Below are 21,294 nucleotides of genomic sequence, written 5' to 3' on the forward strand. Positions count from 1 at the left end.
TTACCCAACTCACAGTGGGGGCCTGTGTATCCTGCTTCACACAGGCACAGGAACTCGGCGATACGATCCTTGCATAAGCCTCTGTTGAAACAGGGCTGAGAAAGGCACTCGTTAATTTCTGGGGAGGGAAGCATGGGGGGGGAAGAGAGAGAGGGGATTATAGTCAGTGAAATATCCAAGCCAGACAGGACCATCTTTGATGGCCATGACTGTCCCATCCCACACAGAGGTGCATGCAGTGAAGTAGGCCTCACTGCTAACCGTGCCTAAAGGAGCAAGCACAGCCCATGTTGACTTTAGGGAACCCGCCCATGGACCTGCTGCGGATGGGGGAGGGGTGCCCCTCCCCCAGCCCCAATTTAGCCAGGCCCGCAACCTGCCATGGCCAGGGGAGGGGTAGCACGGCCTGCTGTGGCTGGGGCACCCTCCCCTGGCCCCAATTCTGCTGTGGCCCAGACCTGCTGTGGCTTGGGCACCTTCCCACGCCCTCAGTTCTGCCCTGGCCCAGGGCACCCCTCTCCCAGCCCCAACTCTGCTGCGACCTGGACCTGCCACGGCTCGGGCACCTCGTCCCAGACCTGCTGCGGCGCCCTTCCCCTGGCCCAAACCCAGCCCAGACCTGCCAGGTACAGGGGAGGGGCACCTATCCTGCAGCCCTAGCCCCAGCCCTGCAGGGGTGCCCCTCCCCCAGCCCCAACTCTGCCGCGGCCAAGGCGGCCCGAATCCAGCTGTGGCCGGGATGCCCCTCCCCCGGCCCGAACCCAGCTCCAGCCCGGATCTGCTGCAGCGCTCCTCCCCTGGCCTGGACCTGCCGCGGCTGGGGGACAGGCACCTATCCTGTGGCCCTACCCCCAGAGCCGCCGTGATGGGGAAAGGCGCCTCTCCCCACCAGCCCAGGTGCTGCTGCAGGGAGAGAGAGCTGGAGGGAGTCTCTTTCCCTGCCATAGCCCTGGAACACCAAACCTCTAATCCCTGGCCCCACCCTAGAGCCCTCACCCCCAGCCGAAACCCTCACACCCCTAGACCCCAATGCACTGCCCCAGCCCTGAGCCTCCTCTAACACTCAGAACCCCTCTGCCTCATCCCCACCACATGAATTTTGTTATTTGCACCAATATGAAGGTGATGTATCACATATCACATAACAAAATTCATTCTGCACATGGGTGGGAAAAATTACAGTAGCACCAAGGAGCCCCAGTCATGGCTCAGGACCCCATTGCACCAGGTGCCGTATACTATTTATTAGGCGTCTTATGGTAACACCAAGGAGCCCCAATCATGGCTTAGGATCCCATTGCATCAGTTCCATACAAAAAGAGAATAATAAGAGCTGGAATCTAAGACCAGACCCAGCAGGTGTAGACAGACAATTGAGGAGCACAAAGGAACAATGAGAGGCTATGAGTCAGTGCTGTGAGCAGCCATGGCCTAGCCACCGGCAACTGTTTTGTTGGCTTCACAGCAGATGAGTGTTTTGAGGAGGACTTTAAAGGGGATGAAGATGGAATGCATCGCACGCTTGCAAGGCACTTATCCCATGTGCAAGGGGAAGCATGGGAGGCCTGTGTATCCTGGGAGGATGACAGCCCCACAGGACTAGTTTGAAAACTTAACCGGTGGCAGTGAAGGTTGGCTTTGTGGACCGATCGGTGGTGGGAGTTGATCACTCATTTGTGAATGAGAGATGATACACAGGCTGGTGATAGGCTGTAAAGGGCCTTGGAAGTGAAGAGAAGTAGCTCATGTTCGATGCACTAGAGAAGGGGGAGCCAAGGGAGGGATGCAAAGAGAGGCATGACATGGACAAAGGCTGGGCTAAGAGAACAATTTTTGCAGCAGCAGTCTGAATGGACATGAGCAGGGCAGGATTCCACTTGTGAAAGGATGCTGCAGTAATTGAGGCATGAGCTGATGAGAGCTTTAGATGTGTGGAGGGATAGGAAAGGCTGTTCCTTAGGGGTTATGCAGAGAGAATCAGGAAGATTTAGACTTCTCTCTAGGTCCTCACTGTAACACTGCATACCATAGTCTTCATAGTGCCATTACTATGATATGGTTATAGAGTAATTATGATGCATTTTATGCAAGACAGGTCACGTGAGATGTCATTGCAAATGTTATGATTTGCTGAATATGATTATCCTATTTGTTCGCATGTGTCATTTTTGTATCTGAAGTTATAAATACTCACGATGTATCTATACTCAAAAAGAAAAGGAGTACTTGTGGTACCTTAGAGACTAACCAATTTATTTGAGCATAAGCTTTCGTGAGCTACAGCTCACTTCATTGGATGCATCTGATGAAGTGAGCTGTAACTCACGAAAGCTTATGCTCAAATAAATTGGTTAGTCTCTAAGGTGCCACAAGTACTCCTTTTCTTTTTGCGAATACAGACTAACACGGCTGTTACTCTGAAACCTGTATCTATACTGTAAATGTAGTTACAGCTGGGTAACAGCCCCTAGACAAGATGCTTTCAGTCTAAATAGCTGGTTGTAAAGGACCTATTCATAGTAAGGGGCCATTAAAAACAATAGCCTTAGGAGAAGCTTATCTCCCACCTGGTGAGCCTTCCTGAGAACACTACAGACAGCCTGTGAGTGATGGCTGCTATGACTGTACAAGGACATGTGACCAGGCCATATGATGCCGGACTCCATCTTGGGATGCCAATATTTGTCCACAGCTTTGGAACAAAGGGTTCCCACCATATGCAAAAGCTATATAAGGCAGGGAATGACATCATCTTCACTCCCCACACAAGAAGACTCCTGGAAACACTTGTTCCAAAGACTGAAACCTGGGAATTCCAAGCTGCAAAGGTACTAAGAATCTGCAGCCTGTTTGTATCATTTCTCAGGGGGAGAATCTGCTAATTCATATCCACTCTATTTAGTACATTAAGCTTAGTTTTCATTTGCTAATCTGTTTTGATCTGTTTGCTATCACTTATAATCACTTAAAATCTATCTTTTGTAGTCAATACACTTTCTTTGTGTTAATCTAAACCAGTGGGCTTTGACTGAAGTGCTCAGGGAAAATCTCTGCTTGGCTACCACAAGTGTGCATTGTCCTCTTCACATTGAAGGAGAGGTGGGTGCTAAACCCATATACTGTCCAGATTTGACCAGGGCAGGATGGTACTGCTCTGGGGTCCTAGGCTGGGAAGCTGGTGGTTAGAGAGTCTGCATGTAACTGCAGCTGGGTGTGTCCTTACCTGTGTGAATGCTGGTGAAAGTGCAGCCTGGAGGGCTTTGCAGCTTGTCACAGCAGCTAAGTGTGAGAGGGAGCCCAGGATGGTGGGTCAGAGGGCTCAGTGGTACCCCAGTTCCAGGTGGCACCCTGGGGGGAACCCGTCACACTCACACCCAGGCTGAGTTGAAGAGGGTGCCCAGGTTACAGGTCTGAGGGACAGACAGGATGATGGTGTTGTCCACAGTGACTGAGAAAGGAGGTGATGGGGAGGACTTGGGAGGGGAAAAAATTAAGAGCTCTGTTTTAGCCGTGTTGAGTTTGAGCTGATGGCTGCGCACCCAAGATGTCAGAGACACAGGCTGAGATTTTAGCTTGGACAGACGGAGACAGGCCTGGAGTAGGGTGCTAGATGGAACTGGAGATGAGGAACTCCAAACAGCCATTTTAGTCAGCACATTCAATGAGCTTAGAGGTGAAAGAGATAAGGAAGATGTGGAAGGTGGCTTTGGGAGAAGCTAAAGCATGTTTGTTTTGTGAGTGGAAGATCTGGGGGGAGAGGTTCTGGAGCAGAGTGAGGGCGGGGATAAGAGTGGGCACAGGGAGATCAGGAGATGGGATGGAGTCACTGGATCAGGAGACGGGATGGAGTCACTGAAAGGGAGAAGGAGGAGAGAGTTGTGGGATGGGCACAGGGAAGGCAATGTCATTTTTGGTCTATTGTCTCTTGGATGAAGTACAGAAACTGGGAGGGCAACTCAGAAACGGAGCAGGACACATGGCTGAGGACCTCACCAGGATCACTAAGGGATCGTAGTGACAGTAACCATGGACGTGGATGGCAGCTAGGATAGGGCCAAGTCAGAGCCATAACTCGGAGACAGAGCAGAGGGTAAAGCGCAGTGCTGCCCAGTACACATGCCAGCTGCAGATACACCAGCTAGCCAGCCCAGGAGTGGGCCAGAGCAGTGGTTTCCAGGGGAGCGTGGCTAGTGATAGTGAACCAGCCATTGGTCTGGAGTGATATTCCATCCCACAGTGCTGCTCATCTGGACTGTGCTCCTGCCAGGAGGCCCATCCTTTCCCTCCTCTGGAAGCTCTGATGGACACCGTCAGCACTATCCTCTGTGTCCCGTGCTGCAGGCACCTGCTCTCTGCTGATCCCAATCTGCCCCCACAATGCTGCTCCCCTCTCGTTCCCTGGTACCACACGGAACAGTGGCTTGATCTCTCCTTTCCCAGCAGCTGCATGTCCTTTGCAGGTGCTGCACATCCCAGAAGCGTGGCTGCCAGGCAGAGATGTGCATCGAGCAGAGGTCTCAAGGACAGCACGAAGAACACATCCTGACCCTATGTCCCCCCAGGAGTTGTTTGCCTCTGAGGGGGTATGGGGCCCTGGGTATCTTAGTACAGGCTGAAAAAAGTCTGGTCTAATCAGGGAGGGGTGTTCCTGAGCATCCCCAGGGGCACCACACAGGCTGTGCCACAAGAAAAAATGGCCACATCTCATGGCTGCTAAGGGGGCTCCAGGCCCAGCCAGGCCCCAGGAAGCAGCCATTCTGGCAGGACAGCTCAGTCTGTTTAGGCTCCTTTCCACATCGCACCAACTTACCGTCACACTCTGGGGGGTCACTCCAGATGCCCTGTGCTCTGCAGACACGGGGGTTGTTCTGAGGGCTCAAGATGTAGCCTCGCTCACACTGGTATTCAGCCAGAGAGCCCATGCGGGTGGAGTTAAACAGCACCTGGGCATGCTTCACCTCGTTGGGAATGCCGCAGTCCACCTCTGGGGAAAGAGGAGAAGCATGAATAACAAGGCATGTGAACAGCAGGCATCCTTGAGCCAAAGCTGGAACCCAGTTGTCTAAGGAGCAGTTGCTCCCTCTCTCTTCAAGAGGCGGCAAGCTGGGCCAAGTCTAGACAGCATGATGGCTCTGCAGTCCAGAGCTGTGCTTGTGAGCTCCAGAGAGCTGTCCAGCTCCAGCCCACAGAACCTTGGCTCTGCCTGGGGAGGTGAACCCTGCCGTACCCGAGAATTGGCCTCAGAGAGCAGCTTGAGCCTGGAGACAACCCTGCAGACTCCAATGCTGGGGCTGCAACCCAAGGCATTTCTATAGCATCCCCTTAAAGAAGTTGACATTGGCACCATGCCCATGCCCTGAAATATGCCAAAGCAAGTGTGTGTGTGTGTGGGAGGCATGGGAAAGCCCAGCAGCAGGCATTAGGAACCCACGCGCCTTCACTAGTGCTCCTAATCACCTACTGCTGTTGGTAGGGTTGTGGGGATCCAGGAACAGCACCAGTGGCCTCGGTTCCCACCCTCTCCCAGCACCTCCAATGGTTGCCGAAGACATTACTTGCAGGGAGGAAACTATTCAATACATGGTGCCATTGCACCAGGCCATAAATGATCTGGGGAAGGGGGAGCCCTGCCACAGTGAAGTACCTATATATTGGGGATACACAGAACAGCCTTTCTAGGGCTGAAGTTACACTGTCAACAGGGCTGAGACATTCCTGAGACCCATCTTCACAGGGCCTTTTGCTTCCATGATCTCTTTGTTTTAAAAAGTTTTCTTCTTTAAGAAGATGGCACCTTTAGTATGAAGTTTGGGCCAAACTGTTGCTTGTTATGCAGGTGTCGGTTCAGAGGAACTCCACTGCCAGATTAAGGGACTGCCTGAGATCACCTGGGGATTTGTGTAGAACTGCAAAGAGAAGCCGTGTCTTCCAACTCCCATTCTTCCTCTAGCAAACCCCCACCCCCACTCCACCCCACCCCCTGCATTCAGCCAGGATGATGGAGCCATGCTGGGCTGTCTAATGCTAGAGGGTTGATGTTCAGGACTCTCCCCTTGTCGATGGGCAGGCTTGGGAAGCGCTCTAAGCCGGTCTTGCTCAAGAGCAGGGTTAGTTCTCTGGGCTGCTCCTGGTGTTGAGGCTTCTTGGCTGTTACCTGACTGGCAGAGCTTTCCCACATATCCTGCAGGGCACGCGCAGGTGTAGTTGCTGCCATTGTCCTCGCAGGTGGCTCCGTTTTCACATGGACTCAGGAAACAAGGAGAAGGGGCTGGAAAAGAGTATCACAAATGGCCATGGACAAGCTGCCTGGAGCCCTTCCTCCCTCTCCGTGCTGCATCTACAGTGCTACCTGGAGACGCTGCCAGGCCATGGGGATGTAGGGAAGAGTTCCTAGGAGCATTAAAGCAACTGCCTTTCAACTCCACTAACACAAACCAGTGCCAGCGTACTCAGCTCTCAGAGGATTTTCTAGGGCACCCAGCCAGGGCTATGGAGGAGTTGGGTTACGACTGGATGGGTGCTGGACTCACTGGGCAGCGATTACACTAGCCAGCCATTGAACTCAGTCTCTGTGGATACTGCCACAGACTGAGCACAGCTCTCTGCTTGTGTGCTTCAGCAATCAGGGATTGAACACACGCCCTCTGTTAAATGGCCAGAGACACCATTGACTGGGCAATGGCACCCAGTACCCCAAACTGCCTGACTGTGGCTTCTCCAGCTGAGGATGCTCCCCTGGTCAATGTTCAGAGCCCGTGAATGACTCCAAGCCCGTTGATTGCCGGCCTAGTAGCCAAGCATTGAACGGCAGACACTGGGTCTCTGGACAGTGGCTCTGAGCTGAGCATTGGAGCCAGACCCCTAGTTTCTCCTCCTTGCCAGTCTGCCACGCTCGTACCTATCTCACAGTGCCGGCCCGTGTAGCCTGGGGGGCAGTCACACTTGTATTTGCCGATGTAGTGGAAACATGTGCCCCCGTTCTGACATGGCCCAGAGGCACAGGAGTCTGGTTTACCTGTGGGCACAAAGAAAGCCATGTTAAACAGCAACTAATGCCTTCCCAGCTTTCCCCTCACCAGCGCTCAGCATTGTGGGTACCTATCTCGCAGTGCTTCCCAGTGAATCGGTAGGGGCAGGCACAGTGGTATTCTCCGTCTGCCTCCTTACATGTCCCCCCGTTCCGACATGGCCCGGAGCTGCACAGCCTTGGCCTGACTGAGGAAAGAGAACACAGGTGGAGGGGCCACGTGTGAGAAAGCATCACCCCTTGTGCTTTCATCAACAGGAGCGGGGATGGCTTCAATTCACCCCCTCTCATGGGCTGGCTGCTTCTCCCACAGCCCAGCCACCCCCTCCTGGTGGGGCCACTGGGGGTTACATTCTCCAGCTACTCAGAAACAGCCACAATCTCCTATCTGGGGGCGCAAAGTCAGGTTTAAAGAAATCCAGTCAGGTACCTGATTGGCCCAATTGTCAACGACGCAGAGCACGCACAGCTCCACGGAAGCCAATGGCGCTGCAGGTAGGAGCTCAGCACTGTGGACACACAGGCCACTTAAACATTTAGGAGCCTAAATATGGATTTAAGATCCTGACTTTAGGCCCTGCCTAGGTTTGAAAGTGTTGGAAAATCAGCACATCCACTCTTCGCCTAAGCTGTTCCACAGCGTCGCTGTGTGCCTTGACACAGCTTGTGCTCTACATCAGAAGCAGCTGCAGCGACTCCCATGTATATCTGCCCTGCACAGCAATGCTACCACCTGTCTATCGTTTGAACTGGGCAAGTCACCCACTGCTCCCCAATGAGGCAAAGACTCCTTGGATGGATTGCATAGCACATGAGCCATGCACAACTTCAGATATCAGAGCGGATTAACCATTGAAAGCCGATAGCTTTGGGAGAGCCACCTGTGCTTCCCGAGACCGAAGTTGCCATGGCAGAGGGGAATGCAAGCAGGGTGGGACCCTCGGGTGCATCTTTCACTCCGTCCTGAAATGAGCTACAGAATCTGCTCAGTGCTGGGGGAGCTAGACAGTCCCAAGAGATGTCCTGAAGGGAAGAGACCTGAACAGGCTGACGCGCCATTCTGATTTTACTGTCCCACTTAGCATCTCTGTTCCTCGGTGGTTTCCTAGAGGCCAAGACTGTTAGTTCTGTCCCAATCTCTCACCTTCCCCTGCCCCCATAGCCAGGAGTGGAGTTTCCCCACTATGAAGAGCCAGGAGATATTGCACTGGCTCTTACAGCAGAAGGATCTCTAGACTACTCATCTGCCTTAAGGGACTTTAATTTTGCTCCAAACTCTGGTCTGTAGCCAGAACTCTTTGTAGGTGACCATTCCCCAGCTCGACCGAGCTGCCCAACACAGTGACAGGAAGGGGAGCAGGAATGCTGGATGCAGATGTTTCCTGCTCCTGTGCTGCTACGCTGCATGGGGCTGGAGTCTCCTGAACACAGACTAACCAGAATGCATGGCAGGTGGGATATGCCAAGGACCCCTCCCTGCCCCGTCTCTCCAGCCCATGCCTCGGGAGTACCTTTCTCGCAGTGCCTGCCGTTGAAGCCCCGGGGACATTCACAGGTGTATGAGTCATCATGGGCTTCGCAGGACCCCCCGTTCAGGCAGGGCTCTGAGTCGCAGGGAGATGGCACAGCTGAAAAACCACAGATGGGACCAAACAGTTAAGATGATCAATATAAGTCCTACCAGGCAGAGCAGGTCAGAGTGGCAAAACCCCACAGGTGCATCTAATCTGCTCCTTCCTTGTGGCAGGGCTGGCTGGCTGGCTCCCTGGTGTTCCTCCCTGGCTTTATCGTTGCAGGGCTTGTTGTGGCCTGCACCCTACTGTGGGCCACTAGCGTTTACACTGTAGCCATTTGCAGGGCTGCTAGGATTAGGCCGAGCTTCCAGAGTTCCTGCAGTGGCATGACCAGGTCCCACACAGCAAATCACCCAGAGCCCATGGGACTCTCCCCATTGAGTTGTGGGTCAGGCCCTCTCTGCAGGACTTGGCACCTTGCTCTGCCCAGCTGTGCAATGGGGACAAAGAGCTGACCCAGCATGTCCAGATAGGAATGAGGTGTTGTCATCACCACCACTTCAGGGACACTGCCTGGGCGACACGAGGGAGGATGAGGGCCTCTGACACCCCTGAATGAGTGGGGCTGGGGAGATCTACTCCCTATAGGAGATGCTAGGAGTCTGGCTCCCTGGTGTCCCACGCTGTCCTACCGGGATGGCTCATCCCTTTGATGTGCTCCCTGTCCCTGCCTTGTGCTGTAGCAGCTCACCAAGCCATGTCACAAATGCCTGACCTCCTCCATTGCCACTCCCCCCACCCCCTGCCCTGCCCTCTCCTCTGCTGCTCCTCTATCACTGTAGGCACTCTGACAGCCCCACACCCTGCAGCTCGGATCCCTTCAGCCATATTACGAGTGCCTGCCCCGCCCAGGTCACACTGCACCCATTCCATCGCCCCCCAGCCCCTCCCTGTGCCCAGACCAGGCCGGACTCACAGTGGTTGGTGCCATAGTCCGTATGACACACGCACAGGTAGCTCCCACTGTACTCCATGCAGTAGCCCCCATCCGGACACTGTGTGTTCATATTGCAAGGTGTAGTGGTCACTTCTGTGAGAACAGCAACAATAGCCAGTGTCCTGTGAGTGACCCCCCAGTGCAGCAGCCAGAGGCCAATGTCTGGTCAGTGACCCCCAGTGTGCCAGCCAGAGGCCAACATCCAGTGAGTGCCACCCCCCACAGTGTGCCAGCCATAGGTCAGAGTCCAGCCATCTGCTCAGCCAGCTCAGGGCCTGGGAAGGACATTCTACAGCGATTTTTTACTCTTTTTCTGCTAAGAAGGAGCTGGAGGAGGAAGTGACCCTGTTCGAATCCCACCATCCCTCTTGCCAAGGCGGGGCTATTGCAGCTTTATTTGGATCAGTGCGGAGAGCTCAGGAGTGAATGTGTATGGAAACCCAAACCTTCCTCTCCTCCAGGAGAAAGCAGCCAAGTTAGGGAGGGTCCACGGGCTGCAGGGTGTGGAGCTAAGGACTGAACAAATGGGAAATAGTCTATTTTCCTTTGCCCCAGAGGAGGTGACTCTCTGGTGCTCAGCCAGGGGCTCCAGTGGAGAAGAGTGGGAAGGGGAGGACCTCGGAATGTAGTCTCCCTTTGGCTCTAGAGCAGAGCAGAGGTTGGTTGGTGGAACAGCAGATGTCTGTGATAGAGAATAGTCTCTGAGGGCTAGCACTCCATCAATGGCTGTGGGACCCGCAGGACTCCTAGCTTCTCTCTCTATTTTCAATTATAAAAGAAAGGGGAAAGAAAGGAAATATGGGCATTTGATAAACTGGGAGATCTTTGCTCTTACCAAATTCACAGAGAAGTCCAAAATATCCGGGTGGACACTGGCAGATGGTGAAGTTTCCATCCAGACACTTGCCCCCATTCCGACACTCGCAGTCCTCAGAGAGCTCTGTACAGACAGAGATGGCAAATGGAGGCTCTTTTCGGACAGCTGAGTCCATGCTCTAGCTAGATAGTTAGGTATTTATCAAGTTGCTCATCACTGTGGAAACCAAGTGACTCTGACGAGGAGTAAACATGGAGGCCCACACAGATTCCCTTGAGAGAGGAACCTGCATTTCATTCAGCCTCCCAGCAGAACCTCCCCTTTCTTCATCTAGGACATCAGAACTTTAATCTAATTAACCTCTAGGAGATGGCAAATCCCGAGCTAGCTGCACCTCCCTGTTGGAGAGGAGAGCCACTGCTTATCTGAGGACATCCTGAACTCTGATCAACCCTTGATCTAACTGACCTGATCTCAAATGTAACAGTAAAACTGTTCAAGACAGACATTATCCAGAGATAAAAGTGGATGGGAACCTGGGAGGCAGTGACCATGAGATAGTCGAGTTCAGGATCCTGACACAAGGAAGAAAGGAGAGCAGCAGAATACGGACTTCAGAAATGCAGACATTGACTCCCTCAGGGAACTGATGGGCAGGATCCCCTGGGAGAATAACATGAGGGGGAAAGGAGTCCAGGACAGCTGGCTGTATTTTAAAGAATCCATATTGAGGTTGCAGGAACAAACCATCCCGATGTATAGAAAGAATAGTAAATATGGCAGGTGACCAGCTTGGCTCAACAGTGAAATCCTTGCTGATCTTAAACACAAAAAAGAAGCTGACAAGAAGTGGAAGATTGGACAAATGACCAGGGAGGAGTATAAAAATATTGCTCAGGCATGCAGGAGTGAAAGCAGGAAGGCCAAATCACACCTGGAGTTGCAGCTAGCAAGAGATGTTAAGAGTAACAAGAAGGGTTACTTCAGGTATGTTAGCAACAAGAAGAAAGTCAAAGAAAGTGTGGGCCCCTTACTGAATGAGGGAGGCAACCTAGTGACAAAGGATGTGGAAAAAGCTAATGTACTCAGTGCTTTTTTTGCCTCAGTCTTCACGAACAAGGTCAGTTCCCAGACTACTGCCCTGGGCAGCACAGCATGGGGAGGAGGTGACCAGCACTCTGTGGAGAAAAAAGTGGTTCGGGACTATTTAGAAAACCTGGACGAGAAAAAGTTCATGGGGCTGGATGTGCTGCATCCGAGAGTGTTCAAGGAGTTGGCGGATGTGATTGCGGAGCCATTGGCCATTATCTTTGAAAACTCATGGTGATCGGGGGAGGTCCCGGAAGACTGGAAAAAAGCTAATGTAGTGCCCATCTTTAAAAAAGGGAAGAAGGAGGATCCTGGGAACTACAGGCCAGTCAGCCTCACCTCAGTCCCTGGAAAAATCATGGAGCAGGTCCTCAAGGAACCAATTCTGAAGCACTTAGAGGAGAGGAAAGTGATCAGGAAGAGTCAGCCTGGATTCACCAAGGGCAAGTCTTGCCTGACTAATCTAATTGCCTTCTATGATGAGATAACTGGCTCTGTGGATGAGGGGAAAGCAGTGGAGGTGTTATTCCTTGATTTTAGCAAAGCTTTTGACATGGTCTCCCACAGTATTCTTGTCAGCAAGTTAAAGAAGTATGGGCTGGATGAATGGACTATAAGGTGGATAGAAAGCTGGCTAGATTGTCGGGCTCAACGGGTAGTGATCAATGGCTCCATGTCTAGTTGGCAGCCAGTATCAAGTGGAGTGCCCCAAGAGTCGGTCCTGGGGCTGGTTTTATTCAATATCTTCATTAATGATCTGGAGGATGGCGTGGACTGCACCCTCAGCAAGTTTGCAGGTGACACTAAACTGGGAGGAGTGGTAGATACGCTGGAGGGTAGGGATAGGATACAGAGGGACCTAGAGAAATTAGAGGATTGGGCCAACAGAAATCTGATGAGGTTCAACAAGGACAAGTGCAGAGTCCTGCACTTAGGACGGAAGAATCCCATGCACCGCTACAGACTAGGGACCAAATGGCTAGGCAGCAGTTCTGTAGAAAAGGACCAAGGGGTTACGGTGGACGAGAAGCTGGATATGAGTCAACAGTGTGCCCTTGTTGCCAAGAAGGCTAACGGCATTTTGGGATGTATCAGTAGGGGCACTGCCAGCAGATCAAGGGATGTGATCGTTCCCCTCTATTCGAAATTGGTGAGGCCTTATCTGGAGTACTGTGTCCAGTTTTGGGCCCCACACTACAAGAAGAATGTGGAAAAATTGGAAAGAGTCCAGCGGAGGGCAACAAAAATAATTAGGGGGCTGGAACACATGACTTATGAGGAGAGGCTGAAGGAACTGGGATTGTTTAGTCTGCGGAAGAGAAGAATGAGGGGGGATTTGATAGCTGCTTTCAACTACCTGAAAGGGCGTTCCAAAGAGGATGGATCTATACTGTTCTCAGTGATAGCAAAAGGAGTAATGGTCTCAAGTTGCAGTGGGGGAGGTTTAGGTTGGATATTAGGAAAAACTTTTTCACTAGGAGGGTGGTGAAACACTGGAATGGGTTACCTAGGGAGGTGGTGGAATCTCGTTCCTTTGAGGTTTTTACGGTAAGGCTTGACAAAGCTCTGGCAGGGATGATTTAGTTTGGGATTGGTCCTGCTTTGAGCAGGAGGTTGGACTAAATGACCTTCTGAGGTCCCTTCCAACCCTAATATGCTATGATTCTATGATCAACCTCTGGCTCAAGAAACCCCCACCTCTGCTACTTACTGTCTCTGCAGTCAGTGCCCGTATATCCCTCTGGGCATTCACAGACATAGCCTTGTTCGGTTTCCAGACAGTTCCCCCCATGCTGGCATGGACTGGAGAGACAAGCACTTGGCATTCTGGGCCCACCTGCAAAGAGTGAACATCAATGAAAGACTGGGCAGGAAAAGTCAGTCATTTAAGCCAAGGAGGGGTCAAAACACCCCACAGTATCCCTCCAGGATGTTAATGGGAGTAACTCCAGAGATGAATCAGGTCAGATTGGCCAGCAGGGTCAGCTCCAACAGCCAGGCAGGTCCTCCCGGAAAACACTGGTTGCCATGCCACGGATTGGATCAGCCCCCAGCTGACTTCAAAATTTTGTATTGGTGACCCGTTTCACACAGAAAGCCTCTGAATTCGACCCCCTCCTTATAAATTAAAAATACTTTTTAATATATTTAACACCATTATAAATGCTGGAGGAAAAGGGGGTTTGGGATGGAGGCTCACAGCTCATGACCTCCATGTAATAACCTTGTGACCCCTGAAAGGTTTGAGAACCCCGGCCATAGCCCTTTTGTGATCGCTTCCCACAAGTGACCTGGCAGGAGCCTTGGTGAAATGGCTCATTTCAGATGAGTCCCTCTGTGGGACACCTGGCCCTGCACCTTCACCTCCTGCCACGGTCCAGGGGGAGTTCTACCGAATCTGCTGCTCGCTCCCCTGAGTGGTGCTTGGGGGTAGGACTTGGGGAGGATCCCTTCTGTGCTCCCCTGAGGTCAGCTGGGGGCTGATCCGATCCATGGCATACAGCCTGCTGCCAAGAGACCCCCAAGGGCTGGGGACTGCCCAGGCAATCTCCTTCTCCCTGGCCAGGCCTGATTCTGGGTGCTGGGAGGCGGTGTGACATAAAGCTCTATCCTGTCTGGGGGTTTCCCGCCCAGGGTAAATCCCAAGGGGGTTTCCACCAGGAGCAGCACAAAGCTGCTCAGAGTCGAGCCCCACATCCATGGCTGAGGGGGAAGGAGCAAGGCCGAGCTCACCATACTGGCAGTTGTTGCCGTAGTAGCCCGGCGAACATGTGCAGATGTAGCGTCCTGGGCGAATGTAGTTACAGGTCTGCCGGTTCCTGCAGCTCCTGTCCTCACATGGCGAGGGGTCTGGAGTGGGAGAGAGGGAGCCTCGGCTCAGCCCCGCTGACTCAGGAGTGCTAAGAGCATGGCTGGATGGAGCCTGGGGAGGGACAGCCACACATGGGCAGGCAGGAATGGCGAAGGGTCAGCCACGGACTGATCCCAGCCCTACACTGGGGCTCTTGCTATGAGCAGATAAGAGAAGGGCACCTGTCTCACAGCGCTGTCCCACGAAGGGCTCCACACACACACATGTGTAGTTATCCACCAGGTCGATGCAGCGCCCCCTGTGCAGGCAGGGGCTGGATTCGCACTCGTTTATTTCTGTAGGTGAAGAACAGCAAGGGGCTCAGGGCTAACCCTGGCTCCAGGACAGGCTAAAACCCAACATGCATATCTATGGATGTGGTTAAGGCCCCCTGCTTGTTAGCTCTGTGTCTGGAGCTCTGTCTCTTACCACCGGACGTATAAAAAGGCCAACCCTCTCCTAGAGGCAGGTGACCAGCTTGGCTCAACAGTGAAATCCTTGCTGATCTTAAACACAGAAAAGAAGCTGACAAGAAGTGGAAGATTGGACAAATGACCAGAGAGGAGTATAAAAATATTGCTCAGGCATGCAGGAGTGAAAGCAGGAAGGCCAAATCACACCTGGAGTTGCAGCTAGCAAGAGATGTTAAGAGTAACAAGAAGGGTTACTTCAGGTATGTTAGCAACAAGAAGAAAGTCAAAGAAAGTGTGGGCCCCTTACTGAATGAGGGAGGCAACCTAGTGACAAAGGATGTGGAAAAAGCTAATGTACTCAGTGCTTTTTTTGCCTCGGTCTTCACGAACAAGGTCAGTTCCCAGACTACTGCCCTGGGCAGCACAGCATGGGGAGGAGGTGACCAGCACTCTGTGGAGAAAAAAGTGGTTCGGGACTATTTAGAAAACCTGGACGAGAAAAAGTTCATGGGGCTGGATGTGCTGCATCCGAGAGTGTTCAAGGAGTTGGCGGATGTGATTGCGGAGCCATTGGCCATTATCTTTGAAAACTCATGGTGATCGGGGGAGGTCCCGGAAGACTGGAAAAAAGCTAATGTAGTGCCCATCTTTAAAAAAGGGAAGAAGGAGGATCCTGGGAACTACAGGCCAGTCAGGCTCACCTCAGTCCCTGGAAAAATCATGGAGCAGGTCCTCAAGGAATCAATTCCTAAGCACTTAGAGGAGAGGAAAGTGATCAGGAATAGTCAGCATGGATTCACCAAGGGCAAGTCATGCCTGACTAACCTAATTGACTTCTATGATGAGATAACTGGCTCTGTGGATGAGGGGAAAGCAGTGGAGGTGTTATTCCTTGATTTTAGCAAAGCTTTTGACATGGTCTCCCACAGTATTCTTGCCAGCAAGTTAAAGAAGTATGGGCTGGATGAATGGACTATAAGGTGGATAGAAAGCTGGCTAGATTGTCGGGCTCAACGGGTAGTGATCAATGGCTCCATGTCTAGTTGGCAGCCAGTATCAAGTGGAGTGCCCCAAGGGTTGGTCCTGAGGCTGGTTTTGTTCAATATCTTCATAAATGTTCTGAAGGATGGCATGGACTGCATCCTCAGCAATTTTGCAGATGACACTAAACTGGGAGGAGAGGGAGATACCCTGGAGGGTAGGGATAGGATACAGAGGGACCTAGACAAATTAGAGGTTTGGGCCAAAAGAAATCTGATGAGGTTCAACAAGGACAAGTGCAGAGTCCTGCACTTAGGACAGAAGAATCCCACCAAATGGCTAGGCAGCAGTTCTGCAGAAAAGGACCTAGGGGTTACAATGGACGAGAAGCTGGATATGCATCAACAGTGTGCCCTTGTTGCCAAAAAGGCTAACGGCATTTTGGGCGGTATAAGTAGGGGCATTGCCAGCAGATCGACGGACTTGATCGAGAGACCCCTCCATTCGACATTGGTGAGGCCTCATCTGGAGTACTGTGTCCAGTTTTGGGCCCCACAGTATGAGAAGGATGTGAAAAAAGTGGAAAGCATCCAGTGGAGGGCAACAAAAATGATTAGGGGACTGGAACACATGACTTATGAGGAGAGGCTGAGGGAACTGGGGTTGTTTAGTCTGCGGAAGAGAAGAATGAGGGGGGGATTTGATAGCTGCTTTCAACTACCTGAAAGGGGGTTCCAAAGAGGGTGGATCTAGGCTGTTCTCAGTGGTAGCAGATGACAGAACAAGGAGTAATGGTCTCATGTTGCAATGGGGGAGGTTTAGGTTGGATATTAGGAAAAACTTTTTCACTAAGAGGGTGGTGAAGCACTGGAATGCGTTATCTAGGGAGGTGGTGGAATCTCCTTCCTTTAAAGTTTTTAAGGTTAGGCTTGATAAAAATCTGGCTGGGATGATTTAGTTGGGGATTGGTCCTGCTTTGAGCAGGGGGTTGGACTAGATGAGCTCCTGAGGTCCCTTCCAACCCCTGATATTCTATGATTCTAGAGCTCTATCCTTGTTCTGACTCCAACTCCACGTGTGTGCATCTCCTTAGGGCTAGATCTCTTCTCTAGCTCCTCCTTCAGATGAATGCATCTGCCAGGTTCTAGATTTCTGACTTGCCTCTGACCCCTGCACTGTCTCCTAGCGAAAACCTAGCACTCTACCCTCCTCTGACTCCCAGATGCTTGCTTTATGCATCAGTTCTAGTGTACTTCTTTGTCTCTGCCCTCAGGCACGTTTTGATCTAGCTCACTCCACTTTCATTATTGACCCCCCACCCACCCACGTGGACCTCTCCGGTATTAGGTGTGGTCTCATCTCTGGCCTACACATACATCTTTTGGGGTCTTCACTTCCTCTAAGATCCTTGTGAATGCTTTCAGAGGAGAGTAATGATCTATATGGACCCAGTTGGGCAGGGATGGAGTTGAAAATCAACTAAACATACAATAATACAAAGCGTCGCCCTCCCAATACTGCTAATTTGAGGAATTAGGGAGGTAGGAAAAGCCAACCCAAACATGCAGGGGGTACCTCCCTGGGAACAATCCGACACCTGCTGGAAGGCCCATAAAGTCACCTCAGTTCAAGTGGAACATATGAGATTTCACCCTAAGACTTCACCTCTCACTTGAGGCCATTCCAACACATGGTCATCCAATTGACTTCTTACCTATCTCGCAGGAGTCTCCTGTATATCCTGCCTGACACACACACACCGCTGTCTTGTTTGCCACTTGGCACTGCCCGCCATTCTGGCACTCCTTCATTTCACAGGGTGACTCCACTGCAATATTCAAAATAAACAAACGAGAGATTGAATCTGGTGCTGGGGAATGACACGCAAAGCTCAGAACATTCCCCTCCCAACCTGGAGCCCTCGCACCTTCCAAGCCCACCCCCATGGTTGCCATAAGGACCCGTCTCCCAGGCACTGCCTCCCCATCAGATACTTTGGCTGGAAAGGGAACTGGACTGCTGGTGTTTTTCCTCCCATTCAAGTCCTACTGCTGGAGAAAGGGAGAAGGATAGCTTGTGAATCCCAGGGCCTTTATGGAATGACAGGTCCTCAAAGTGTAGGGTCTTTTGCTCATCTTTATAGAAGCCACTAGCCCTACCATCAAAAATCATACCATCCCAGGGAGCCAAGCACCATCACACCAGCAGGGGGCAGCACTAATTAACTCTCTCCAATTCTTACACATTAGTTTTTTTTTTTTTTTTTTTAAGTAAATCACGTACCTTTGCATTACATTTCCCTCCCCTTTAGCACTTGCTCCCCTGAAGTCTGGTTCAACAGTGACATGCAAGGAGGAAGGAGTTATACAGAGATGTGGACCATGTAGGATGCTATTATCACACTGGGGCAAATCAGACAATAATTCCTGACTTAGACAGTTCAGCTGGTTCATTTACCTTCTTCTTTTGGGTGCTGGTGCCATGTTTGCTCTTGGATGTGTTTTCCTTTAGTAAACATCCACTTTCTTATTCGCTCCCTAGGACAAGTTATCTTATTGGAGGCCAAGATACTGCAGCTATTTAGGGAAAATTGCTGAGGCCCGTGGTAGTACCATGGGCCTGTGCTCGGACTGAGGTGGCTCATCCAGAGGAGTCCATTGCACTGGGCAGGTGCAGCTATATGTCACTCTGAGAACAGCCCCCAATAGAAACTCTGGTCAGTGTCTGTTTGCAATTTCTCCTGCTTGGTGTTTCTGGAAGGAAGCCCTCATGTTTGGCTTGCTCTAACCCTAAATGACAGCTGCCTGCCAGGCAGGTGTAGCTTTTTGTCCAGTTTCTGCCTGATGGCTCCCCGTAAAGAACTGAGCCAAAGCCCACTGGAGTCAATGTAAAGACCCCTTGGATTTCAGTCGGCTCCAGATGAGGCCCCAATATCAGAATCATCATCTGCCATGGCAGCATGCTTTGTACACAACCAACCCCAATCCTACAGCTCTTATGCACCCCAACCCCTCCAGCTTGGATTAGTAGAATGACTGTGGGCCCCATCAAACCATTGTGCATCCTGAACAGCACCTTGCCTTTTTAGACAGCTGGCCTGGGATGAGTATTCAGTGCACAATGCCAGCTGTTCAGCTGTATGGACTCTGGATCACCCTGGATGTCCCGGTCTTTTATAACCTGGATGTGGGAACCCTACTCATTTGGGGCGGGGTGCCAAACATAAGCTTGACACAGTCCCTCTAGAGCCCCAGGTGGCCAAAGCTGAGGCATGTGCTATAGGGCTCTATGGGACAGATATGCATACCCCAACTAGGGGGACCAGCCATCCCTTATTTTAAGGGACTGTCCCTTTACCATTTGAAACATTAAATTGAAATTTATGACAATTGCATTGTATTCTTGAGGGCAGCAGAAATGTATACTTGAGAGACAAATACATGCTATGTTAAGAGAAATGGTGTTTCCCTGCAATGTCCCTTAAAATAAAGTGTTGTCCCTTATTTTTCATGTGGCTCTCCCTTATTTCCAGCCAACAAAGGTGGACACCCTATCCCCATTTGCCACGGTCCTCCCAGGGCCCCAGGCACCCAGCCTCTGTGACCCCTCCTCTCCAATGTTCTCCGGTTGCCACTGAATTGTCCCTGCTGGCCGGCTCTCACTCTCCCCAGCTGGAAGGCAAGAAGCATATTCACACCTTGCAGATTTACCCCATTGCCCTCTGCTGTCCCATCACCACTCAGCTGAGCTATCACAAGAGCCTCACCTTTCCAAAATTAGGCCTCTGAACACCCTCATCTGCTCTGAAGGGGAGAAGCATCAGCACTTCTGAAGGTTGACACACTGGAAGTGCATGGATCATAGGAGCAACAAGAGGGAAATCAGTAGGGAAATCTGCTTGGCAATTTAGATGACTGAAATATTGGCATAGAGAAGTATGGTTCTCTATGGAAGGAAGGACCGACTGGGTAAAAAGGGAAGGAAGGAACAGAAGCCAAAATAAGGATAGAACAGTTTAAAGAATACTTAGATAAATTAGATATATTCAAGTCATTAGTGTCTGATGAAATTCATCCTAAGATTGTTAAAGAACTAGCTGAAGTAATCTGGGAACTGTTACCAATTATCTTTGAGAACTTCTGGAGGACAGGTGAGGTCACAAGGACTGAAGAAGGGCAAACAGTACCGATCATTAAAAAAAGGAACAAAGAGGACCCAGGAAATTATAGAACAGGAGTGTGGGATGTAAGACACGGGAGGTAATTATCCTGCTCTAATCAGCATTTCTGAGGCCTCAGTGGGAGCAGAGTGTCCAGTTCTGATAAAAGGTTTTAAAAACCTGACCTAAAAAACTTAGGCATGTTTAGTCTTGAGAAAAGACAACTGAGGGGGATCTGATAACTAATCAAATATGTTAAGGGCTGTTTTAAAAAGGACTGTGATTAACTACTCTGAACATCTACTGAAGGTAGGACAAGAATTAATGGGTTTAATCTGCTGCAAGGGAGACTTAGGTTACATATTAGAAAAAACTTTAGGAAAAGCTCTGCGGAGGACATGCTTAAGTTTTGGGGAGACTTATGGAGCAGCACTGGCCTTGGAGTCTAGGCAGCTGGACCGTGGGATCCCACATCCTGAGAAGGCAGCAGGGGACTGTACCTTGGAAGGGTTCCAGAGAAGCCAGACTTAGAGGCAGAGTCTGGACACTGCTCAGACTCAGTAGGCTTGGAAGTACATGAGATCCAAAGGTTGGATCCAATACAGCAGTCTGGTGTCCAACTGCAAGGGAGAACTCAGCCAGGGCTGTAATATCTTCTTGCCTCTCTAGAGAATGCCGACCACTTCCCGTCCCAAGGGATCAGGAGATCAGACAGGATGGCTGAGGACATGGACACGGATGTGTCCAGACTTGAATAGCTTGGAGCTAAGCTTCTGTTCTTTGTTTTAAGATCTCTGAGAACTCAGTGAATGGGTCTCCTCTTTGGATACAGCTCTGTAGAGGCTTACACAGGCCTATAAGATGGCTGATTTTTCAGTAGGTTGGTTCAGAATTTCCCTCACTGTTTATTGGCTTAACTGTCCCAGGGCACATAAGATACCCTCTTATAAAATACACAGCCTGGAGGCTGGAGTGTCTTGATGGGGTTCCATGACAAAGGATGCAGACTCAGGAGCCACACTGCGTGCTGAGCACTCTTGAAACTCTGCCCCTTATTTAGGTGTCTAAAGGGAAGCTGAGCTCCTCTGAAAATCTGGCTCTGATTGTGGGTGCTGAGAACTTGAACATCTGCCGTTGAGCTCTTAAAATATGGCCCTTGCTGCCATCCTCATGCCCAGAGGAGTCTGCACATGTCACATGACTGGGTGGATATGCTAATTCTTGACTATATTGCTGCGTGGATTAGCCTCAACTCAGTACAACACGGGCTTAGCCAAAGTTCACTAAACCAATGGAAAGGTTCCCCTTGACTTCAAAGGGCTCTGGACCAAACCTGAACTGGTGAAAGTCTTGCAGAGAGCAGGGCCACTTGCATTCTAATTAAACAACACCTAGCTTATTTCATTAAGCAGGACCTACCAACAGTGGAGAGGGCTTCAAAATGAC

General features: G+C 51.0%; 1 protein-coding gene across 8 annotated transcripts in view; it reads right to left on the reverse strand.

Annotated features, from left to right (window-relative positions):
* SNED1 (sushi, nidogen and EGF like domains 1) overlaps positions 1–21,294 on the reverse strand; it is a 124,645-nt gene that overhangs the window by 37,585 nt on the left and 65,766 nt on the right. For 6 of the 8 annotated variants that reach the window (XM_084639357.1, XM_084639355.1, XM_084639356.1 and 3 more), the window contains 12 exons: positions 17,404–17,517; positions 14,478–14,591; positions 14,178–14,294; positions 13,156–13,281; positions 10,374–10,478; positions 9,518–9,631; positions 8,539–8,655; positions 7,099–7,215; positions 6,899–7,015; positions 6,155–6,268; positions 4,811–4,984; positions 5–118 (listed from right to left, as the gene is read on the reverse strand). In XM_084639357.1, the coding sequence (XP_084495483.1) occupies positions 5–118; positions 4,811–4,984; positions 6,155–6,268; positions 6,899–7,015; positions 7,099–7,215; positions 8,539–8,655; positions 9,518–9,631; positions 10,374–10,478; positions 13,156–13,281; positions 14,178–14,294; positions 14,478–14,591; positions 17,404–17,517 (1,443 nt within the window). The remainder of the gene's footprint in view (positions 1–4; positions 119–4,810; positions 4,985–6,154; positions 6,269–6,898; positions 7,016–7,098; positions 7,216–8,538; positions 8,656–9,517; positions 9,632–10,373; positions 10,479–13,155; positions 13,282–14,177; positions 14,295–14,477; positions 14,592–17,403; positions 17,518–21,294) is intronic. The other 2 variants (XM_084639353.1, XM_084639354.1) reach the window with 2 other exon arrangements.

This window comes from Lepidochelys olivacea (assembly GCF_965140295.1).
Source record: "Lepidochelys olivacea isolate rLepOli2 genome assembly, chromosome: 9".
Lineage (NCBI taxonomy): Eukaryota > Metazoa > Chordata > Testudines > Cheloniidae > Lepidochelys > Lepidochelys olivacea.